Source organism: Hylobates moloch, unplaced genomic scaffold, assembly GCF_009828535.3.
Source record: "Hylobates moloch isolate HMO894 unplaced genomic scaffold, HMol_V3 SCAFFOLD_6, whole genome shotgun sequence".
NCBI classification, from domain to species: domain Eukaryota; kingdom Metazoa; phylum Chordata; class Mammalia; order Primates; family Hylobatidae; genus Hylobates; species Hylobates moloch.
Window position 1 is genome coordinate 60750549 of NW_026652281.1, and position 21088 is coordinate 60771636.

At 33.5% G+C, this 21088-nt stretch overlaps 2 protein-coding genes and 1 pseudogene across 4 annotated transcripts in view; 1 reads left to right on the forward strand and 2 right to left on the reverse strand.

Moving 5' to 3' along the window:
• CCNH (cyclin H) overlaps positions 1-21088 on the forward strand; it is a 100948-nt gene that overhangs the window by 25641 nt on the left and 54219 nt on the right. The window lies entirely within an intron of this gene.
• Positions 1-21088, reverse strand: part of RASA1 (RAS p21 protein activator 1) — a 121678-nt gene that overhangs the window by 4686 nt on the left and 95904 nt on the right. For all 3 annotated transcript variants that reach the window (XM_058440734.1, XM_032156898.2, XM_058440735.1), the window contains exons 12-23: positions 17313-17400; positions 15000-15077; positions 12835-12992; positions 12211-12287; positions 10590-10762; positions 10112-10271; positions 8608-8750; positions 7294-7409; positions 6546-6632; positions 3452-3519; positions 1835-1923; positions 328-405 (exon numbers count right to left, since the gene is read on the reverse strand). In XM_058440734.1, coding sequence (XP_058296717.1) covers positions 328-405; positions 1835-1923; positions 3452-3519; positions 6546-6632; positions 7294-7409; positions 8608-8750; positions 10112-10271; positions 10590-10762; positions 12211-12287; positions 12835-12992; positions 15000-15077; positions 17313-17400 — 1315 coding nt within the window. The remainder of the gene's footprint in view (positions 1-327; positions 406-1834; positions 1924-3451; positions 3520-6545; positions 6633-7293; positions 7410-8607; positions 8751-10111; positions 10272-10589; positions 10763-12210; positions 12288-12834; positions 12993-14999; positions 15078-17312; positions 17401-21088) is intronic.
• LOC116472134 (U2 spliceosomal RNA) lies at positions 14429-14546 on the reverse strand (annotated as a pseudogene).

Below are 21088 nucleotides of genomic sequence, written 5' to 3' on the forward strand. Positions count from 1 at the left end.
AGCTAAGGAGGCAACAGAATGTCATGGCAGTCAGATGTGATAGCTTTAAAAGGATATGAAAAGCAAGATAGACCCTAAAAAATGATGGAAGTAGTCTAAAAGCAACAATAATGTATGCTTTGGTGTAAACTATTTAGTGTAAGAATAAATGGTTTTAATTACAAACAAAAATGCTGTTTTTTGTTTAGGAAGGCAGACAAGAATTTGCAGGCTTTTTGTCTTTTTAGTTTTGGATAGAAAATCTTTCTAAAGATTGCTGCTTAAATGGGTTAACTCAGCTATACCAACTATAAGTCTTAAAAAAGTACCTAAAAACTATATACATACCCCAAGTTCATCTAAAAACATGATCATACGATGTTTGTTGCTTTTGATGAATGGATTGACACCTTCCATGTAGGGCTCCTGAAAAATAAAATGCTTCTATTATATGCACCAGAAACAAACCACTGTTTGACCTATTAGATTGGTGCAAAAGTAATTACAGTTAACAGCAAAAATTGCAATTACTATCGCACCAACTTAATATAGCAAAACCTACACATGTAGCAATACTTCTTATAAATTAGGTGTAGCAGCAGCAACACATTCACAAGAATTAATTAAATCATATAATGACAGTATTTTCCTTCTAGTATATAAGCAAATGGCTATACGGAGGAGTATGGGTATTTTTAATGAAAGAAAATTCTGGACCCAAGCACAAATCATAACACATAGCCTGGCAGACACAAATTGCTTACATATAAATTCACTCAAACATGGCCCCAAATCATAGGTTCGAATCCAGCAGAGATTACAGGGAATTAAAATACAATATAATAAAGACTGCAATAGGAAAATATCTTATTTGTAACCTGCCTCAAGATTCAGATGAATTCAAAACCTAGGCCATACACGTAGTTAACTGCTCATCATACTAAAATCCTGACTACTTAAAACCATGCTATAAATAGGGAAAAGGTTAAGATTAACACACACTTTTAAAATCAGTAAGAAACTCAATGAGATAAGGACCTCAATAGGCAATTCCAAAGATAAAGACATGAAAGTCTAACAGTAATAAAATAATGAAACACAAAATATTATGCCTCTCAAATTGGCAAAAAAGAAAAAAGTACAGTATCCAATGAGTTTTGGCAAGGCTGTGAGGAGCAACAAAAGTATCTTAAATTGCTCACAGGAAATTTTGTAACATAGCAAAAGCCTAAAACATGTATTTACTTAGTAATTTTACTCCAAAGTTCAGCTAATAATTGAACAAGTATGAAAGGAAATGTATGCAAGAATGTATGTTACAACAATAACAGGGACAAATGGAAGCCATCTAAATATCCATTATTAAGAATAATGAAATAGTTATCTATTTCCACATATGGCAAGAAGTCTGTCATGTATTAGGTAACAAAAGCAGGAGGCATGATATAATCCCAACTGAATATTAGTCATTATCCTTAGTACAATTACGTGTAGGTGTTTAAAAAAATAAAATCTTGAGTTTTAACATTTACAGTGAATGTTTGTGAAATTTTTCAATGAATTTTTGTATTAAAATGTACTCATTGATTATTTTTATGTTTAAAAGTGGGAGAATTTGAGTATACTGGACCTTGAAAAATTTGTTTTCTATAATGGCTAAAGTGGTGTTTTTTAAAGTTCCACTATTAAAATGTAAAATTTAAACAAGATGCTTTAAAAACAAACTTACCAACAAAAATAATCTTTCATTGCTAAAAATTTCACTGCTAAAAATTTACTTAAGCCATAATTTACGGTTTTATCATGTCAAACTTGCATTCATAAATTACATTTTAATGTATTAAAATATTTTTACCTTAGCTCCAAATTCCACAAGATTTGCTAAGTTCTGCACAGATTTAGCCACTAATATCAGTGTTCTTGCAGCTATAGGAGATGGAGAGTCTGTAATAGAATTGGGCACAGCTAATGACACCAAGTCCAACAGCACTTCCAGCTAAACCATTATAAATTTAGCACTTTAATATTTCTTTACTGTTAAACTACTACCCATTCTTCCATTCAGAACTCAGAATGTTTTTTTGAAAAATTTATAATCTATAGAATTCAAAAGAACTTGAGTTAAAAGAGAAAAACTGAATATGCTTATCAGTGCTTCTAGGCTTGCGAAAAGGGTACTTACAAAACTCAGCAATTTCCAATGGTTGATATTATTTCAAAGAACCTCAAAGCTTTACCTTTATCACTAAAAAAGACTGTCACTCCTCACATCTTTTGTGACAGTTCACAAAGCTAATTTCAACCTACTCAGGTTAGCAATCTGAGCAATTCCCTGCTCCCAACATTATTTGCAGTCCAAATAATTCGCTTAAAGCTCAAGCAGCAAGATAAAGTCTAGGACCTCTGCTTTATTTTGAGGAGAAAAGCATGAAATTTAATAAACTTTTAAAATATTTTAAAGGTAAGTCAGGAAGCACTTCCCTGTGGAACACAGATAGTAGGATGTAAATGAAAAGTATTGTTGACTATTAAATGTAAGCTCTGGAACTTAATTATTTAACAGTAAAATCCCATAGATAATCTACCTGACTGCCTAGTTTTAGATAGTGTTGTCTGAGGCGAACGTCCAGATAAATCTCTCCAAAAGAATTTCAAACCCTTAATCTTAATAGATTTGTAGATTTAACCACTTTAGTAGCAATAAAAGATAATTACAGAGATGTGATGGCTATATAGAAGTAAAAAGACATTCCAAAACATTTTTAATACAATTTTGAGCTTCAGATTATTAAGGTAAAAATGGTTCTGGTTCCTACTGTTTATAATGGTTCATTATTACATTCAAAGTCACAAATATCCCTGTTATCCTTTCTTTGAAAGAAGCTTGTAACACCTGAAAGTCATCTCAAAATGGATATATGGGTAATAAAACTGGATCAGGTTTACCGAAGTTTAAAATGGCCAGTTTACACTATATAACTGGTGACTTTAAAAATCTCTAACGGGAGGAACCAGGACTGCTTTCTTCGTAAGTACTCACAGAACACTATTCCAACTGTAGATATCATTTAATTTGATCTTGAAGATCCAGCTGGCAGCAGTCTAGCAATGGGCTAAGCAAAGCTCTTCCCAACTTAAAAAAGCCAAGTTGCAGACTACAAGAAGTCATTTATTATAAAGGTTTGAGACACAATAGGGGTAGAAAAAAGGTAGAATGTGTGTAATCATATCATCTCAGACCAGATATGAGATGGAAGAAAAGAAACAAAAAGAAAAAAGCCCAAGAAGCACAAGCACAAGGAAGGAAGGAAGGAAGAAAGGGTGCTTTGGAATACTTTATATATGCCATGACTAGAATTGGATAATCAAAAAAATATATATATTTAATTTCTTTTAAGAGTATTCTTACTAAATAGTATGAAACTGTTAATTCTAATATTTTGAATTTCAAAATTTATCAAAAGCTGATTACCTGAGATGATATTGAACATCCGTGGATTCAGGATGGCAGGACAGATGAGTCGAAGAAAAACAAAACCACTGAATGGGAGGGAAATTTTTTTTTTTTTTTTTTAGAAAACACCTATATAATGTGTTACATTAAAACAATACGTATAAACAGAATTTTTAGTACTCATAGAACCATAAAATTCACTCTAAACCAATAAAAGAAAGCCGAGACACAGAAAGCTTTAAGAAAACAGTAAGCCAAAGCATCATATTTTAAGAATATATATGTCTGCTTCTTGAACGTATTACTCACTTTTCCCAATTTAGAATTTGGATTAACTTTGGGAAAATGTTGTTTATCTGTAGTATTTACTGTCTTGCTTACTATTTATTATTCCAGGCTAGTGGTCATTTGATACTTAGAGAAAGTAGTATCCTCAGGAACCCTAAGAATTTCTGAAATACCACAGGAGTAGAAATAAACTTTTTATATAAGCATAGTTCTGTACAGCTTTAGAACTTCAGACACCTTCATTTCTTACTTTATTTAAACAGAACAGCCTAAGTTGGTTGCATTGATTTTGTTGATGATTCACATAAAAATAAGAATCCATTGCACTAGAGAAAAAGTGACTTACTGATAAATGAAAACGTCTATAATAGAACACTGGAAAGGTTTTTTTTTCCTTTTTCTTTTCTTTGAGATAGGGTTTTGTTCTGTCACCCAGGCTGGAGTGCAGTGGCCCGCAATCACAGCTCACTGCAACCTTGAACCCCTGGGATCAAACAATTCTCTTGCCTCAGGCTCAGAGCAGTTAGGACTATAGGTGCACATCACCATACCTGGCTAATTTTCTTTTTTTTTAAATTATTTTTGTAGAAAGCAGAGTCTCGCTACGGTGCCCAGGACAATTTCAAATTCCTGGCCTCAAGCAATCCTCCTGTCTTGGTCTAAACGTGTTGAGATTACAGGCTTGAGCCACCATGCCCAGCCTGAAAAACTTTTAAGGCAAGACATTAGGAATTCTAAAGTTTTAAAAAATTGTCAAATTACAAAACAATAATAGCAAAAGCAAAAATTATACTAACAGCTGTCATATATGATTTTATCTGCTAATTTTACTTTGGGACAATGTCAGTGTTAAAATGAAGCTTGCATAGATACTCCTATTCTGCCTCCTTTAGTCACTGGTAGGGAGAATACGTTGTCATGTAGATAATTTCTCTCTAATTTCTTTTTGAGAAGAATCCACACTAATAACCTCTTACTTGCCCCATGTAAAGACAAGCATTATTCCTAAAATAATGAATTACGCAATTCTTTCTACAGATTGATAGACATAATCCATGTAAAGACAAGCATTATTCCCAAAATAATGAGTTACACAATTCCTTCTAGAGATTAATAGACACAATCTCTGTTCTCTGTTAGAGTGGATTACTCTATTTCTTAGCATTTACCTTTGAACATGTACCTGTTTGCTAATTTTTGGACTCTTAGAAAGTAAAGATGTTACTTCTCAAACAGCATTTATAGAAATTTTAATATATTGGCTGGGCATGGTGGCTCATGCCTGTAATCCAGCACTTTGGGAGGCCAAGGTGGGTGTATCACCTGAGGCCAGGAGTTCAAGACCAGCCTGGCCAACATGGTCTAACCCCATCTCTACTAAAAATACAAAAATAGCCAGGTGTGGTGGTGCATGCCTGTAATCCCAGCTACTTGGGTGGCTGAAGCACGAGAATCACTTGAACCTGGGAGGCGGGGGTTGCAGTAAGCCGAAATCACACCACTGCACTCCAGCCTGGGCAACAGAGCAAGACCCTGTCTCAGAAAAATAACAAGTCTTTAATTTGGACTTCCCAAATTTAAAGAATCTTGTAAACTTTACTTGAAAATATTGTGATAATTATACATAGTAGGTCTATGAGCAACTTTGGCAAAAATGCCCTAAAACACCCTCTTGCATGAAACAGTTTACAATTTCCTGCTGTGTTTGCTTAACAGTTAAGTTGTTCGAAACTTATAAATTTATAGAACAGTTTTAATTTACATCTCACACATAACTGTGCTGGAATATTATGCTTGTAATTCTTTTCTGTTCCTCCCAATCACCACTAATGCCAAGAAAAACAGAATCTGTAGTTCTTAAATATTATGTCATATCATAACCAAGAGAAATTTTACCTGCCCCCCCAAAAAAGAAATAGAAGCCCCTTGACAAAATTTAGGTTGGAGGCAGGATTAACACACATTTTCAAAACAAACTGTAATAATGGTTGCCTAATTATTTTAAATATAGCATGACATGACTATATATTCTAAATAACAAATTATATTATTAGAAAACTGCTGTATTCCATGACGCTTTTGCATTAAACTTCCATTTGCCTGGAATTAGTTGGGGTATTGGTTGGAGTATGCTTAACAAAAGCAAAAGCCTACAATAAGACTTAAGGATATCAGATTGGGTCTTAGAAAGTTACCTTTAGTTCTGCCTTAGCCACCAGCTTTCTATATAACCTTAGTTCAACTTAACCTCTCCAGACAGATCTGCTTCTTCATTGGAAAAATAAGTTAGAATAATGATAATGAAGTAAACTTACATAAGCTCCCAAATTCCATGGTTTGCCAAAACAGTTCTTCCTAATTATGGTACAATGAGCAGAACGAAACACAGCTTCAGAACTACATGTTCTGGTTACAGATTAGCTCAGAGTCACAGATTGTAACAAACCAATTAATATCTAAATCGGTCAATTACTGCTCTTCTCTCTCACTAGCAATCAATGTGTGTGTGTATGTATGAAGAATACTATATGAAGTTAGCTACAGATTTTGTTAGTCATATAACTTTTAGCCCCATCTTGTAAGGGTTTAAAAATCCCCAATACTTGACTATAAATGAATGTTCATGTTTTTAGAAAACGCAAACGGTAGCTAAATCTCATAGTAACTTTAAGTTTAGGAGCCATCTGGACTTAGAAAATATGCAACAGGGCTTTGACATAAAAGCCAAAGAAAAAAGCATTGAATTGTATATTGTTATTCTTCAATTTTTCACAATTATCCACCTATCAGTATGTGATTTAACAAATGAATTGATGAGCCTTACCTCACAACTCTTGTTCTCATGGTGGTATTTGTAGGCCACTTATGCTGAACAGATTTCTGTAAACACCCATAAATATATCTCAATGTCCTGCCAAAATAACACAATCATCTCAACACAGAAAGCAAGTGAAAATACTGATCTCCTAATAGCCAAAAGCTTAATTTACCCAAATATATCACAGTTTAATAAAACTGGCCTCTTCCCCCAAAAAAAGTATTTTGCCACAGGTAATGAGACATTCAGCAAGCGGTAAGGAAAACTTTATCCACTAAGTTTATCATCATCAATTTATTCAGTCAACTTCCTGACATTTACTTTCAGATATAGAGAACTAACCAGATGCAAATTCTGGGGGGAAAGATTTAGACTTGTTAACTTCTACCTGAACAAGTGAGTTCACTAATACTGGAGGCCTACAAGCATATTAACAGAGTGATTAGTCTATCGAGTATAGACTAAATGGATAGACAAGATATCTTTTACAATCTCAAATCTGAAACTATAAACCTCTATTCACTCCCCAAGCTACTATAATACAAACCAGACATCTTGGCTTGTACAAAAATAATGGGTGGTTTTATTAAGACAGTTATTTTCTTTAAATACAATTCATCTTATAAAGATTAACCATGACTTTTTCAGAGTATAATAATATTAGGACAACAGAAAAACTTTCACGCTTTAGAAATAGAAATTTCTCAAGACATAGATACACAATTTCTTATCAAATGAAAATTTCACCACTTACGGTGGAAGTATTTCTGAAGCCATGAATATTTTCTCCACAAGCTCTGAAAGTATGTTCAATAGGTGTGCTAAATTAGTGTTCACATCTTCATTTTTTTCTAACTTTGATGGACTTAACTAAAAGAAGGAATAAATCAATATAAATGCATGTTGGCAATGACAAATGCAAATGAATAGAGGAAAACAAGCAGTTGTAGTTTTCAAGGTTGTCTATTTTTCAGTATCTCTGTGTGTATTGATCTTTTTTCTTTGTATAAATGGCAGTTTTTAAGTAGTTTTCTCTATGGAACTCCTTCTGGTAGGTTTGTTACCATTTATTCCCAATTAGCCAACTGAAAAGCAAACAGTGGTTAGTCAATTCTATTTATTTGAGGGGAAAAAAAGCTGATTAAAAGCTTTTCTGAATGAGGCTTATTTAATGGCTAATAAAAATATCAAATGTCTCAGGCAGAATCACAAACCTTTCTCATAACTTTTCCTGTAACCCTTCTGATCTAGTGTCAGCAGAGTACATTTATCTATGGAAGTCGGAATTCCGTAGCCTATCTCTGAAGTCCAGAGACTCACTACCTACCTGCTGCACTTCTGTGTCATCCTTATGTTAGGCCAACTATGGCATTACCCCACATTTCCAGCATTAAATCACTAATTTCTTCCCTTCAAGTTATCAGTACGAATTGACACCTTCGTGCAGGATTAACATTTGCTAGGTCCCAGTGTCCACTGTCAAAAACAATTCGTTAAACTGATTTTTGTATCAGATCTAAAATATATTATTTCTCTGTAGTTGCTTTACCATTAAAATGAGAGGATATGTGTGTGAGATTCCACTTACTGTCTTAATAGTTTATTATGAATTTATACTGAAGCTTTAATAATCCTAAAAAGATGTTTTTTGTTTTAGTTGAGGTTATCTCATAATTCTCCTCTTGCAAAAAAACCTTCAAGGACAAACCAAGATGTAATGAAGTGCTACGTGGGTTATATAATGAGTCATTAACAAAACCTTCCATTTATCTTATGCACGCTTTCTGTAAGTAGTATATAGATTATTAGTACAGTAGAGGAAATGACAAAGTATTTTCATGAATTTCTGGTGCAACTTGATGGTTTTTAATCCCAAAATAAAGTACATCTTTTTTAAAAAGTCCATTTTGCAGAACATTCTTATAAATGTATTACAGACAGGTGTAACTGCTAAGAGGAATAATTTTAGAAATTTAATATATTTTCCTTAAAATGTAATTGGCTACAAATTATTACCTATTAAAATATGTTCTTGGCAAAAATACTTCTTAAAACATTAAATTCTTACCTCACAAGACTGCTTGCTTTCCATTATCTTTAAAATAGAGTCTTTCAAAGCATGATGAACAAACTGTGTAGCAGTGGCTTTCATATACTGCTCCATCAAGGTGCTTGCAAGTGTTGTGGCTCGAAATAGGGTAGTGGCTTCATCTACACAAATATTTACATTAGAAGATTATTTGTAAAGGACTGACCTAATGTGACCAAATTGGAAATTAAGTGAATTCATTTTACCTCAACAGGAATAGCCACTTAAATGTACTTTTTGCATGCAGCGCTGAAGTACTAATTACAATGACATCCTATACTTCTACAGACTTAACTCTGTTAAGACTTTCATATGTATTATCTCGTTAGAGCATAAACAGGAGAAGGGATTAACACTGCCATGTTCATATGGAAAAATGAAGACTCAGAATTGTTATATGACTTAAGATCAATTAGACAGCTAATGACAAAATTAGGACCATAAATCAGCTTTGCTGCCCATTGACCCCATGCTTTGAAATTTTGGGGTTTATTTACAATTAAGGATATAACACAAAATCCCAGTATAGATTAATTTATTAGCTTAAAACGTGCCTACTGAGTTTCAGTAAAATTTTAATGAAATACAAATGCTGTCAGAAAAGATAAACTCAGTGTAAAATAAGGACCACCATTTTATCTATTCCTTGACAAATCTATATTTTGTGATGAGGAGGAAATAGTTCTAAACTTTACTATTTATTTGGGGAACCTAGAAGCAAGAACTGTTACTGAATCAAAGTGCTTGGTGGTCTGTGTGGGGGGCGGGGGGAGGGTGGATTATTTTGTAAGCCATTAAAAGCACTGTGTCCAGCAGCTTGGGAACTACTTATCTATAAAAGTTAGAAATAAAATGCAGCTGACACCCAGCTTCTGTGTAATGAAGAAGTAAAAATTAAACAAGACCTGTAACCCCGGCACTTTGGGAGGCTTGAGGCAGGCGATCACCTGAAGTCAGGAGTTCAAGACCAGCCTGGCCAACATGGTGAAACCCCATCTCTACTAAAAAATAAAAATAAAATATTAGCCGGGTGTGGTGGCACATGCCTGTAGTCCCAGCTACTCAGGAGGCTGAGGCAGGAGAATCGCTTGAACCCGAGAGGTGGAGGTTGCAGTGAGCCGAGATTGCGTCACTGCACTGCAGCCTGGGCGACTGAGACGCCATCTCAAAAAAAAAATAAAAAATGAACAAGAGAATACAGTTAAATATGCCAGTCAAGCCATTGATGTAGACACAGGTACCACTTTCTTGTGGCTTCTAGTACTTATCTGCCAAAACCTACATTAGAAATACCAGCTCCCCATAGTAACCAACATAATCAGAACTGACATCCAACTGCAATTTTTAAGGAGGGAAAACAGAATAACTTATTTTGCAATATAATTTAACAATTTAGTATATTCAGAGATAGAGTCCCTATATCCTTGATATAAAATCTAAACCCAGTTTCTTAAAGTATCACACTAACATAGCCATACTATACCTTCCATGCTTATTTCTCTGTCATTTAGTGTGCATAACAACAACGATTCAAGCTTTTCGTGAAGAAAAATCCTCAGTAGGATGCTGGCCAGTAGTGTTCGGTCTTGTCCACATACATGTGATAAAGCATAGACTACATGAAGTTCCTTTTGCAGTATAAGCTAAAATGACATTTTAAAAGACTGTTTAAAGTACACAGCATTATAAGCATGCTCCATGAGACTAACAAGAAATATGTTCTTTCACAAATTCTTATATTTAAAATGATGTACCATTGAATAAATTTATTTAAAATAGAATGAATTCGTAGTCTATCTATTTCTACCAAAATTACACTATAAAACAAGGTTTTAAATCTTCTCTGGCGTCAGTGTGCTACTAAGCTATGAATTACTATGTTTAGCTTCATGGATCTTTTATTAAATGTTAAATGTTTCTGTTAATTCCAACAAGAACAAGACTGATAAATAATTTAATACCTCTTTAAATTCACTGTACTCTTCTTCTGGCATGATTTTTTCCATAGAGTATCGTGCTCGAACACGCAGGGACCCTGGTTCAATACCTTTTAATGGTATATGGGAGCTGAGCAGAAACCATTCATCTGTGGCATGCCCTTTCTGTAATCGGCTCAACTGGCAGCGCATAAATACTTGGGAAGAAAAACAAGCAATTATTGTCTAAAAAGATAACACAATAATTAGTCATGCAAGTAAATTTTCCTGGTGTTCATTCTTCCCTATGGTGTTAAATGCTTTTCATTAAAGGAGTTTTCAGTAACATCACAAATTCAATATTTAATTGTTTCATTCCCTTACTGAATGTCTACTATGCACTAAACTCTGATAGGTAGAGAGTATAGAGATGATTGAGATGTGGTCTTTGAGTTGCATAGAGGTCAGTTTAGTCAAGAAGGCAAGAAATCAATTATGTTTCAGCATTGATAAGTGCTGTTAACAGTGGTGAATGCTATTCGAGTACAGAGAAATAATATCTAATTCAGCCTGTGGAGGTGAAAACTCCACTTTAAACAGGTAACCCTTGAGCTGACAAGATCTGGAGGTGTAGCTAAGAAGAAAAGTAGTGAAAAAAGAAAAAAGAGCACTTCAAATATAAGGTATGGCCTTCCTTCTGTGTTACTACTATGGGGTTTGGATTTTATCGTAAAAGTAATGGAAAACTAAAATTACTACAAAAAATTACAGAATAAACATTTTATAGAGAAATATTCAGGCTTTGATCTGTCTGTTAATACATATCACTTCCTTCCCTAAGCCTGAGTTTTAAGAAGCTATTAACCTAATTCACCCTGATGTGAATCGGTAAATCCCACTGTCAACTGTTTTAGCAGCAGGATGGAAGGAGTTGTGCTGCTGAGGACAGGAACTGGGAGCCTTTGACTACCAGAAGTGAATAAGTGACATATTCAAGTTTAAGGGAAATTTTTAAATAGAATACTTTTTTACTTATATGCTAATGTAATCCCGGCACTTTGGGAGGCCGAGGCAGGCAGATCACCTGAGGTCAGGAGTTCGAGACCAGCCTGGCCAACATGGTGAAACCCCGTCTCTACTAAAAATACAAAACTTAGCCAGGCATGGTGGCGGGCGCCTGTAGTCCCAGATACTCAGGAGGCTGAGGCAGGAGAACTGCTTGAACCTGGGAGGTGGAGGTTGCAGTGAGCCAAGATCACACCACTGTACTCCAGTCTGAGCAACAAAAGCAAGACTCCATCTCAAAAGAAAAAAAAACAAACAGGAAAAACCTAAAAAGTAGAAAGAAGGGATGAGGGCAAGCCCTACAAAAAGACCACTCTACTCACTTCCTTATTCTTCCTATTCATTGGAGAAAGAAGGGTGGCTAGATATTTTAATCTTAATTGCCTAACAGTATGTACAGTTGAACCATGTTGGTCTTTTTCTATCTTACGTACATTCTTTCTTGATAATCAATACTTCAAGAAGTACAGAAAGAAACTATCTCAAATTATACTACTTGCATTTCTGTTTTTTTAATTTCTATTTTAAGACTTTCATTGTGAATTTTAAAAATATATAAAACATGCTTTTTCTATTTTAGAAAGTTTCTGTATCAACTTACAGATATCAGGATCTTTGCTTTTCTTTGTTTTATTGCTAAGAGTTATTTCAAATCTATTGATGTCAGGAGGAAGATCACTAAAGAAGCAAGGAGAAAAAGAATTAACAAAATGTTTTGGCATCAAACTACCTTATTTCTTTAGTTCTAGTATCAAATAAACCCCTTATTTCTGCTTTAAAAAAAAAAAACAGTGAGTGTGCTAGACCTAAAACCAGATTCACAACATATTTTATTATTTCGTATACAGAAGACATGCAAATTACACACTTTTCCTACCATCTTTAACCTCCTAAACTAATAATTCATTCAAATAAGTACTGGAAACCCTAGTAAATGTTTTGTATGTGTGGGTTAGTAAATGTTTTTTGACTTGCTAATTCATGTTAATAACTAAGTGGAAAAACCAAGGGCATAGCACCTCACAAATAAAGGTGAACAAACAGAACAGAAAACAAAATACATTTTATATATATATATATATATATATATATATATATATAATGCTATTAGAACACCTGGATATGGTAACTTGTTCTGATGGTTTAGATACAGAGACTAAAAAAATAGAAAGAAATGCAATATGGTAAAAGAAAATGATTAATGTAATGATAAAATAAGACTTACTCAAAGACAAACTCTTCTGACCATACTGGGTTTTGCCCTTCCCTTGCATGAGTTTTTGCTACTTGGACACTATTCAGGTAGATGTTACAATATGGATTAGTAAAATGTTTTACTGGGAGTTTATGGGCTTCTTCAATATGTAAAACAAGGCTGCTGACCTAAAAAAAAAAAAAAAAATTATTACCCCAGATTTCTAGAATTGCACTACATTTCAAAAGCAATTACTCTAAGATACAAAGCCAAAAATAATGACTTATTTTCCTCTTTTTTCAAAAAATGTGAGCTTTGGTTATATATTTGTATATGACATACTTAAAACATTCAAACCTTTAAAATAATTCTTCCCACCTAAAAGATAAAACAATGCAATTTTATTTTACAAGTTATTTCTCCCAGTATATTCTTGGAGAAATAATGAAATACACCTTTTCTACCATAAAACGATAAAGAGAAAATGAAGTTAAGAAAATTCTTTATCAATATAAGTAAACAACTGTCACTACTCAAATCAAAATCCCGTATGTTATATAATACTTATCTGGAAGATTCTATAAAAGAGTTCCACAGCTAAAAATTTTTAAAACACTGACTTTACCCTCTTATTTTATAGGAAAGGATACAAACCTAAAGAAACTAAGTTATTTGTTAGTTTGGATGCCAAAACTCAGATCATCCACCTTCTAGTATCAGGTCCTCTTTCTCTCTTGCCATATACTACTTGTGTGGCCTTGGACAAATCCGTCCCTCTAAACCTCATCTTTCTAATATGTAAGTATAAAGTCTACGATACAGGTTGTAATAAGGATTACAAACTAGTTATCCCTCAGTATCTGTGGGGGACTGATTCCAAGACCCTCCACCTCCCTGTCCTGGCAAATAACAAAGCCCAAGATGCTCAAGTCCTGTATAGAAAATGACGTAGTATCTGCATAAAATCTATGCATGCCCTCCTGTATGCGGTAAATCATCTCTAGATTACTTGTAATACCTAATACAATGTGAATGCTATGTACATAGTTGTTATACTGTATCTTTTTATTGTATTTTTTTCTGAATATTTTTGACCCGCGGTTGGTAGAGTCCACTGATGCAGAACCCATGAATAGAAAGGGCCGACAGTATATGTAAATCACAAAATCGCACTGCCCATTGATATATAAAAGTGCTTGAGAGATGTTAGCTATGATTATATTAAACCTGCAAATGTCAGTTTAATGGCTCAAGTTTCATACAAAATACAACTTGTTCTTATTAGCAAAAATCCGATCTGATTTTTGATAGCTTACAAAATGTTACAATGTTATGAAGACATGGCGATTGTGTGTATACTTAAATTTCCCTGGGGAAGAGCCAGACTTTGGGTTACAGGCACTATTTAGTCACCTAAATATCAACCATTATCCACTCCCAGTAGAACACTATGTTAATCACTCAGCTTATCAGATATTCACACAAAGAGAACAGGAGACACTTTGGTCAGTAAATAAATATTGTACTAAACTTTCTTTAAAACCTCGAGAATGTCAAAATTTGCCTAACTTCTTCCAATTATACAAGGATTACTAAAAAGAAAAAAGCCAAGAAATGGAGGTTATAAAGTTACCCTTGTAAAGGCAAAAAAAGAGCAAGCCTAGCTTAACTCTCCACAAACCAAAGTATAGGGCATGTTACAGTTTCTACACTTGATCTTAGCCAAAAGGCCCAGAAGCAATTGTTACAGTTCCAAATAAGATTAAATATTTCCTAAGAGTTAAGCAGTAGGTTTTAAAAGCTGTTCTCCAAAATGAAAATCCCAAAAAAGTTTACTGGGATTAGTGCTATAAATCTGATGATCTTTTCAACGTTCTACTTTTTTGAAAGAGGCCAAAATAATTTTTTGAAGGAAAATTAAGTGCCCAACAGAACAGTTTCTGCTGTGTTGGTTTAGTGTTGTTATTTAAAGTGGAAGAATAATCTTATGTTTTTAACAGTTGGCATTTTGGACTAAGAAAGAACATTCTCTTTCATAAAGAAGTAACGTTTTCCTGCTACTGAAGCAAGTGGCGGCATGGCTTAACCCCTCATAAGATATGATGTCCAAAACAGTTCAGATAAAAATAAAATAAAAAGAGCAAAGTGTTAGAGCAAAATGTGACAATTAAAAATCCAAGAAAATTAAGCTTCACCTGACGAAGGCGTTTATTGGATGTCCCTGGACTACTTTTCCGTAAATTGCAAAATGCCTGCAGACCTTTCATCCAATCCTGCAAAGAAAAACATTTCAAAGAAATATACACTAGTTTATTTGGTTTCCAAATCATCAGTTAGGTTTTTTTTTTCAAATTCAACAATTCTTTCCTTCTCTACACTGCCATTTCTATTCTCAGACTATACTGTACTTTATAACAATAACCAATAATAAAATAACCAAAATAACAAATAATAAAATAACAATAATAATAAAACAACCAAAACAATTGTAATTCTGTATAAATCTTTGTTTGAATTTATGTATTAAACACATCAACAAGTGGCCATTAATTAGCCAAAAAATCAAATTTACATTAAAGACTTTAAACTATTTCTCCCAAACAGATACTACCTTGGGGAAATTAACTGTCAATGTATAATTAAGCTGTTACACTTGAGGCAAGCTTAGGTGGCATTTAACTTGATACATTTTGTGAGAGAGGGAGAGGGCTGATTGTAAAACCAACTGATAATGTGATGACTGATCCCATGACAAGCATACTAATCTATACTTTAGACCATGATACAGGTAGAAATGTGTAAGGGGATTTGGGTTATTTTTAAGCTTTTCAAATATAACATTAGATTTTAAAAATCATTTTAGCCTAATATTCAAATCAAATTGCAGCCATATTTTTAAAATGTTTATCTAGTGCTTTGGGGAAAAGGAGAGAACTAAGGTTTATTAAAAATAAATCTAAATATTCACTTTGGTTTTTACATGTTTCTGGAAAGCTGTGTACTATTGCTTTATTCAATTGTCTTTAGTTTGTTGGCTATTTCAATGAAGCTGAACTTTATTAATATTTGGAGACTGTGTTTATATTACAGCAAATTAAAACCAAATCAGTTACCATAGCTTTTTGAAATAGAAGAGAATAACCAGAGACCCCCACAGCCCAACAAATCAACAAAAACTGGAAATACCATTTATGGAAATATAGAAATATTATTTATAAATACATTAAAACGTTCTATGTCAGGCTTGCAAAACATGCTGAAATGTCATTATGGTATGTGACACATTTTTATTCAGAAAGAGGGACCATGGTAAAATAATTAGAAAATAGGATACTGAAGTTTAAATTTCTAACTCAATTTCTAACATTTAAAAAAATCATGTAAGTTACCAAAATGTTTTGAGCACTACCTTTCTCATCTAAAAATTAGGGATACATAGCCATAATATTTTATGTGCATTACATGTGAAATGAGCATTTAAGTGAGATATTTTATAAAGATGTGAAATATGACATTCAGTTATAAGCTCATTCAGGTTTATTCTGTGAGTCTCATGCTAGGATCTACTTTTAAGAGCATCTTCCTCATATCTAGGGTTGGCAAATTATATTTCCAACAAAGCCACTTTCACTTCTTAACCACCTTTAAGTTCCTTCATTAGAGTATAAGCAGAAATTTAGCCATATTTGTATAAAATACAACCATATACTCCAGAAATACTACAGTTCAAAGAAAGCAAAAAAAATTTTTAAGAGACAGTGTCTCAGTTTGTTGCCTAGGATGGGGTACAGTGTCTCGATCTTACTCACTATAACTCAAACTCCTGTGCTAATGCAATCTTCCTGCCTCATTCTACCCAGCGGCTGGGACTACAGGCATAAGCCAGAACACCCAGCTAATTTTTCATTTTTGTTATAGAGGTGGGGTCTCCCTTTGTTGCAAAATATTTTTTAAAGAGTGTTTTTTTAAAAATATTATTTCTTCACACAATTACTTAATAGAAGCTATAAGAAGGACACTGCACATGGATCAATAGCTAATCTAAAGTAGACATTATATCTTGACTTGGCTTGGAGAATAGATTCCTAAAATATCTTTCCTTGTGTTGACTGACTTATTTTCAGACATGGAGTTCAACCAGTGAAGAAGAATAATTAATGCTTGTTAGCAAAACTAACTGGCTTACCTTTGGATTATACTGAGATTATCTATAACCTTTATGCAGAGAGGATTTTAAATGAGCATTCTCAGTTGGTCTCAACATCATAGAGTATTTAAAGGTCAATTTAAAATGGAGTTTTCATTCCTAATAACCCTTCACTGTGTTTGTTTCTGCATTTCTTTCAGAAAACTTTTTACATATGAAATCTCATTCCTTAAAATAAGAGATGATTAGATTTCAGGCCTTCTATCACTTTATCTTGAATGCAATCATTTTCTATTCCAGTTAATAAGAAAACATGGGCTAACATAAAAGTTTACGGTAGTTTGAGAAACAGTAATCTTACCTCTGCTTGTTCTGGAGTTTCTCCTGCAAAGTAAAAGATGTAATGTTCTTCACTAAAGTGCTGAACTACTATCTGAAAACAGTTTGGCCTTTAAAATAAAAACAAAAATTATTAGGAAGCTTAATAAAAAGTAGCAAAATATTTATACCAGCTTCCAAAACACTCAAAATTAATTAACATGAAATTATAATTCTTAAATAATACTCCACTGTACCAGATCACTACTAAAAAAAGTCAGCTGTATATATTTTAGAAAACTTTATGTCAGCACTATTAAAATTTTGTCAGTATTTCAAAGTGTAAAGAAATTTCAATTAATTGTAAAAGACATTAGAAATAAAGTTACAAACAAATTGAAGCTGAACTGCTAGAACTGCACACAGCTAATCTGAAAAGCTTTATACGCACAGGAAAAAGACTAGAAATGTTCTTAGACCAAAAATGTTCTAAGTAATTATCTCTAAGGATATTGTAGGTGATTCTGTATATTCAAATTTTTCTAAACTGATCATTTTTCTTCACCTGTTAAAATGGAAACATCATCTCCTCATACATATGCTTGTTCTAGAGTTTAAGTGAACAGTTGTGTACAAAAAATGTTGTCTTCCTTTAGTATTATTTTAAATAATTTGATATGTAAGTACAATATTAGGTAATAATTTATATCACTTCTGGAAATGTGCTATCTTTCCAAATAGACTTGAAAATATTGATAAAATCTTTATTAAGGGCCTGCATGTTTTTGGAACTCAATAAATGTTACTTCTGTTTCCTGCTTTAAACAAAGATTTTATATCATGCTAATGTTAGGAAGCCATAGCAAAAATACACAGAGGACAAGCTTAACACTTATTAAAGATAAAGACTATCTTTTCATGCTTTGAGAATGTCTTAAAAGTAATCATGGAAAATAGGAATTGGAAACTTCCAATTCTAAATGTTGCCTCTATCACACTAACCACCCTAGTTGGATAAAACTTAAAATAGTAATACAAAACAGAAAAACAACTGTTTGAAAGCACTGGAGAACAATCAAAGCAGCTAAGGTTTGAGGAGCCAAGATCATACTATAATTAACCCGACATTCTCCACAGCTTTTCCATTCAAGTCAGTTGCCAATTCGTAAGCTGTGTAGCTGAGACGCTAAGCAGAAAATAGTTGCTAAAAGGCTAAAAAACTAACTACAAATCCAGTAGTTTGATAGTGCTAGGAGAAAAAAAAAAAAAAGAATTTCAGGCTTTCCATTGAGACCCCTGAAGGGCTGTGCCTTCATGATAACGGCAAACCAGAAATAGAACAGCCTTTACAAGATGTACTATCCCTACACCATCCGTAAGAACAATTCTTTCTGGACGCAATAACATTATTCTCCATAGTTTCCATAGTTTTTCATGTATGATGTCTACCGACTCAGTCAAAGTAAGCAGACACTACAGGCATCAGGATTAAATGGCTAAAAGTTAAGATGAAAAACCAGAAAGACATACATATAATCCAGATACTGAAGACAGACAAGACTTTCAAGTAATTATAATTAAAATGTTTAAGAAAATAGGTAACAAGAATTTTGCCAGGAACTGGATCTTTTAAAAAATGAAAATTCTAAATTGAAAAAAATGTAATAAAATGAAGTCTTGAAAAAGTGGATTTAACTGCAGAATGGAAGATTAGTGAACTGAAAGATCAGAAGAAAATATACAGGTTGGCACAGAGGAAAAAAGGATGAAAAACATAGAAAACAGCATGGGAAATAGTGCAACTTTTTTTTAACAGGACTCCAAGAAGAAAAAAGAATGTGGCAGAACAACTGTTTAAATTAGATACTAACCATTTAAATAGATATTAACCAAGAGTTTTCTAATACTGACAAAAAACATCAGGTCTCTGATTGACGAAGCACTACAAACCTAAGGATAATTTTTTTTTAAATTTATAGTAGGTACATTTTAGTTTTACTGCTAAAAATATAAGGAAAAAGCTCAAAGCATCCAGAGAAAGTTGTGTGAGATACATTACCTCTAAAACAGAAACAATTTGAATGACAACGAAAATGTTGGAAGGCAGAAAACCATCTTTAAAATGGCAAAATAACTGCCAATCTTAAATTTAATATCTAGCAAAACATTTTCATAAATAAATGTAAAGCAATAAATACCACGGTGAGATCCAGCTATGAAAAGATGGTGTAAAAATTAATTACCACATGGATATTCACGAGAATAACTTTGTATCACTAAGACATCTTTCTAAGTAATGCAGTATTAAAAGTTAGAAGTTTAATACAAGGAAATGGAGTGCTTGGAGATCTATTAATATTGAAAATCTGGAAAAATTGCACAGCTGTGCAACTAAAGCCATGCAAGAAAACAGCACTGCCATCCAACATTCGTTCAGCATCAGGCTGAGCATGCGCACTAATCACCTACTGCAGAAGGTGGCTGTTAACTGTCACATTAGTCTTCATCTAAATGCTAAAGGTCGGCATATCAGGTTCTATGTGTACACAATGCAGGAAATGTTCAATGCCTGGCATTAATCTGATAATAAGATATTAACATTCATCTATAATTTCCCCTTTTGTCCTCTGGTATTTGCATCCTATGGTAATACATAATTTATCAACCTATTTTTCTACTTGTCCTATTATATCAACCTATTTTTCTACTTGTCCTATTATATGGTCTTCTCATTTCCTTGAAATGTACTTTGTTAATGCTATTTGCCTGGCATTCAGTCTTTCTCACTAAGTGCTTCTCTATTTCACAGGAAGGCACTTTAAAAAAAATAGTTGATGGTAAACTAGCATACTTTGAAAAAAAAAAATTTTATTGTTGTTTTTGGTTTAGTTTTGTTTGAGACAGGGCCTCACTCTGCCATGGGTGTAGTGGTACAGTCAGCTCAGTGCAACATCCTGGCAGTTGTGAGCCTGGGCTCAGACAATCCTCATACCTCACTCTCCTGAGTAGCTAGGACCACAGGTGTGCACCACCACACCTGGCTAATTTTTTAATTTTTTAAAGAGATGGGGGTTTGCCATGTAGCCCCAGCCTGGTCTCCGACCCCTGGGCTCAAGCAATTGGCCCACCTTGGGCTCCCGAAGTGCTAGGATTACAGGCGTGAGCCACTGCGCCCAGCCTTAAAAGAAAAATCTGTTTTCTAAATGAGAGACTTGAGTTTAGTTCTCATGAACATAACTTTTTCATACTAGGTTTCAGACTTGGTATCATTAAATATAATTCATGACAAAGACTTTTTTTAATGTCTTCAAATTCTTTTAAGTCACCTTCAACAAGAAACTGCACAGGAAGCAAGCTACAATCTTATAGCAAGTGGTAAATGTATATTTATTGCTTTTCCCCCTACCAGACAGAAACTCCTTTCTTGTTACTAACCAGAACAGGAATCATTCAGAATCTTCAACTTGTGCTTCCAGGATCTGATCCTTCTTTTTACTCTAGCAATTATATCTCTTTTACCGTCAAGTGTAACGTGGACCTTTCTTTTGATTGTACCAACAGACTTCCAATCTAACTGCATCTGTTCATATAAACTATATCGAAATAATGCTAAAGCTTTTCTTCAATCTTACAGATATTGTAATATTCATCTTAATACTTCCTTAAGATTCATCTAATTCCAGTTGTAAGTATCATTAGTGAATCATTTTTAACCTCATTTTTCCAAGGTTGAATTTCTGCCTTAAATCCATAAACTGTCAAAACACGTATCTTTTTGTATTGTACATATAATTTGACGAAGGTTACTCATTCTTCAGT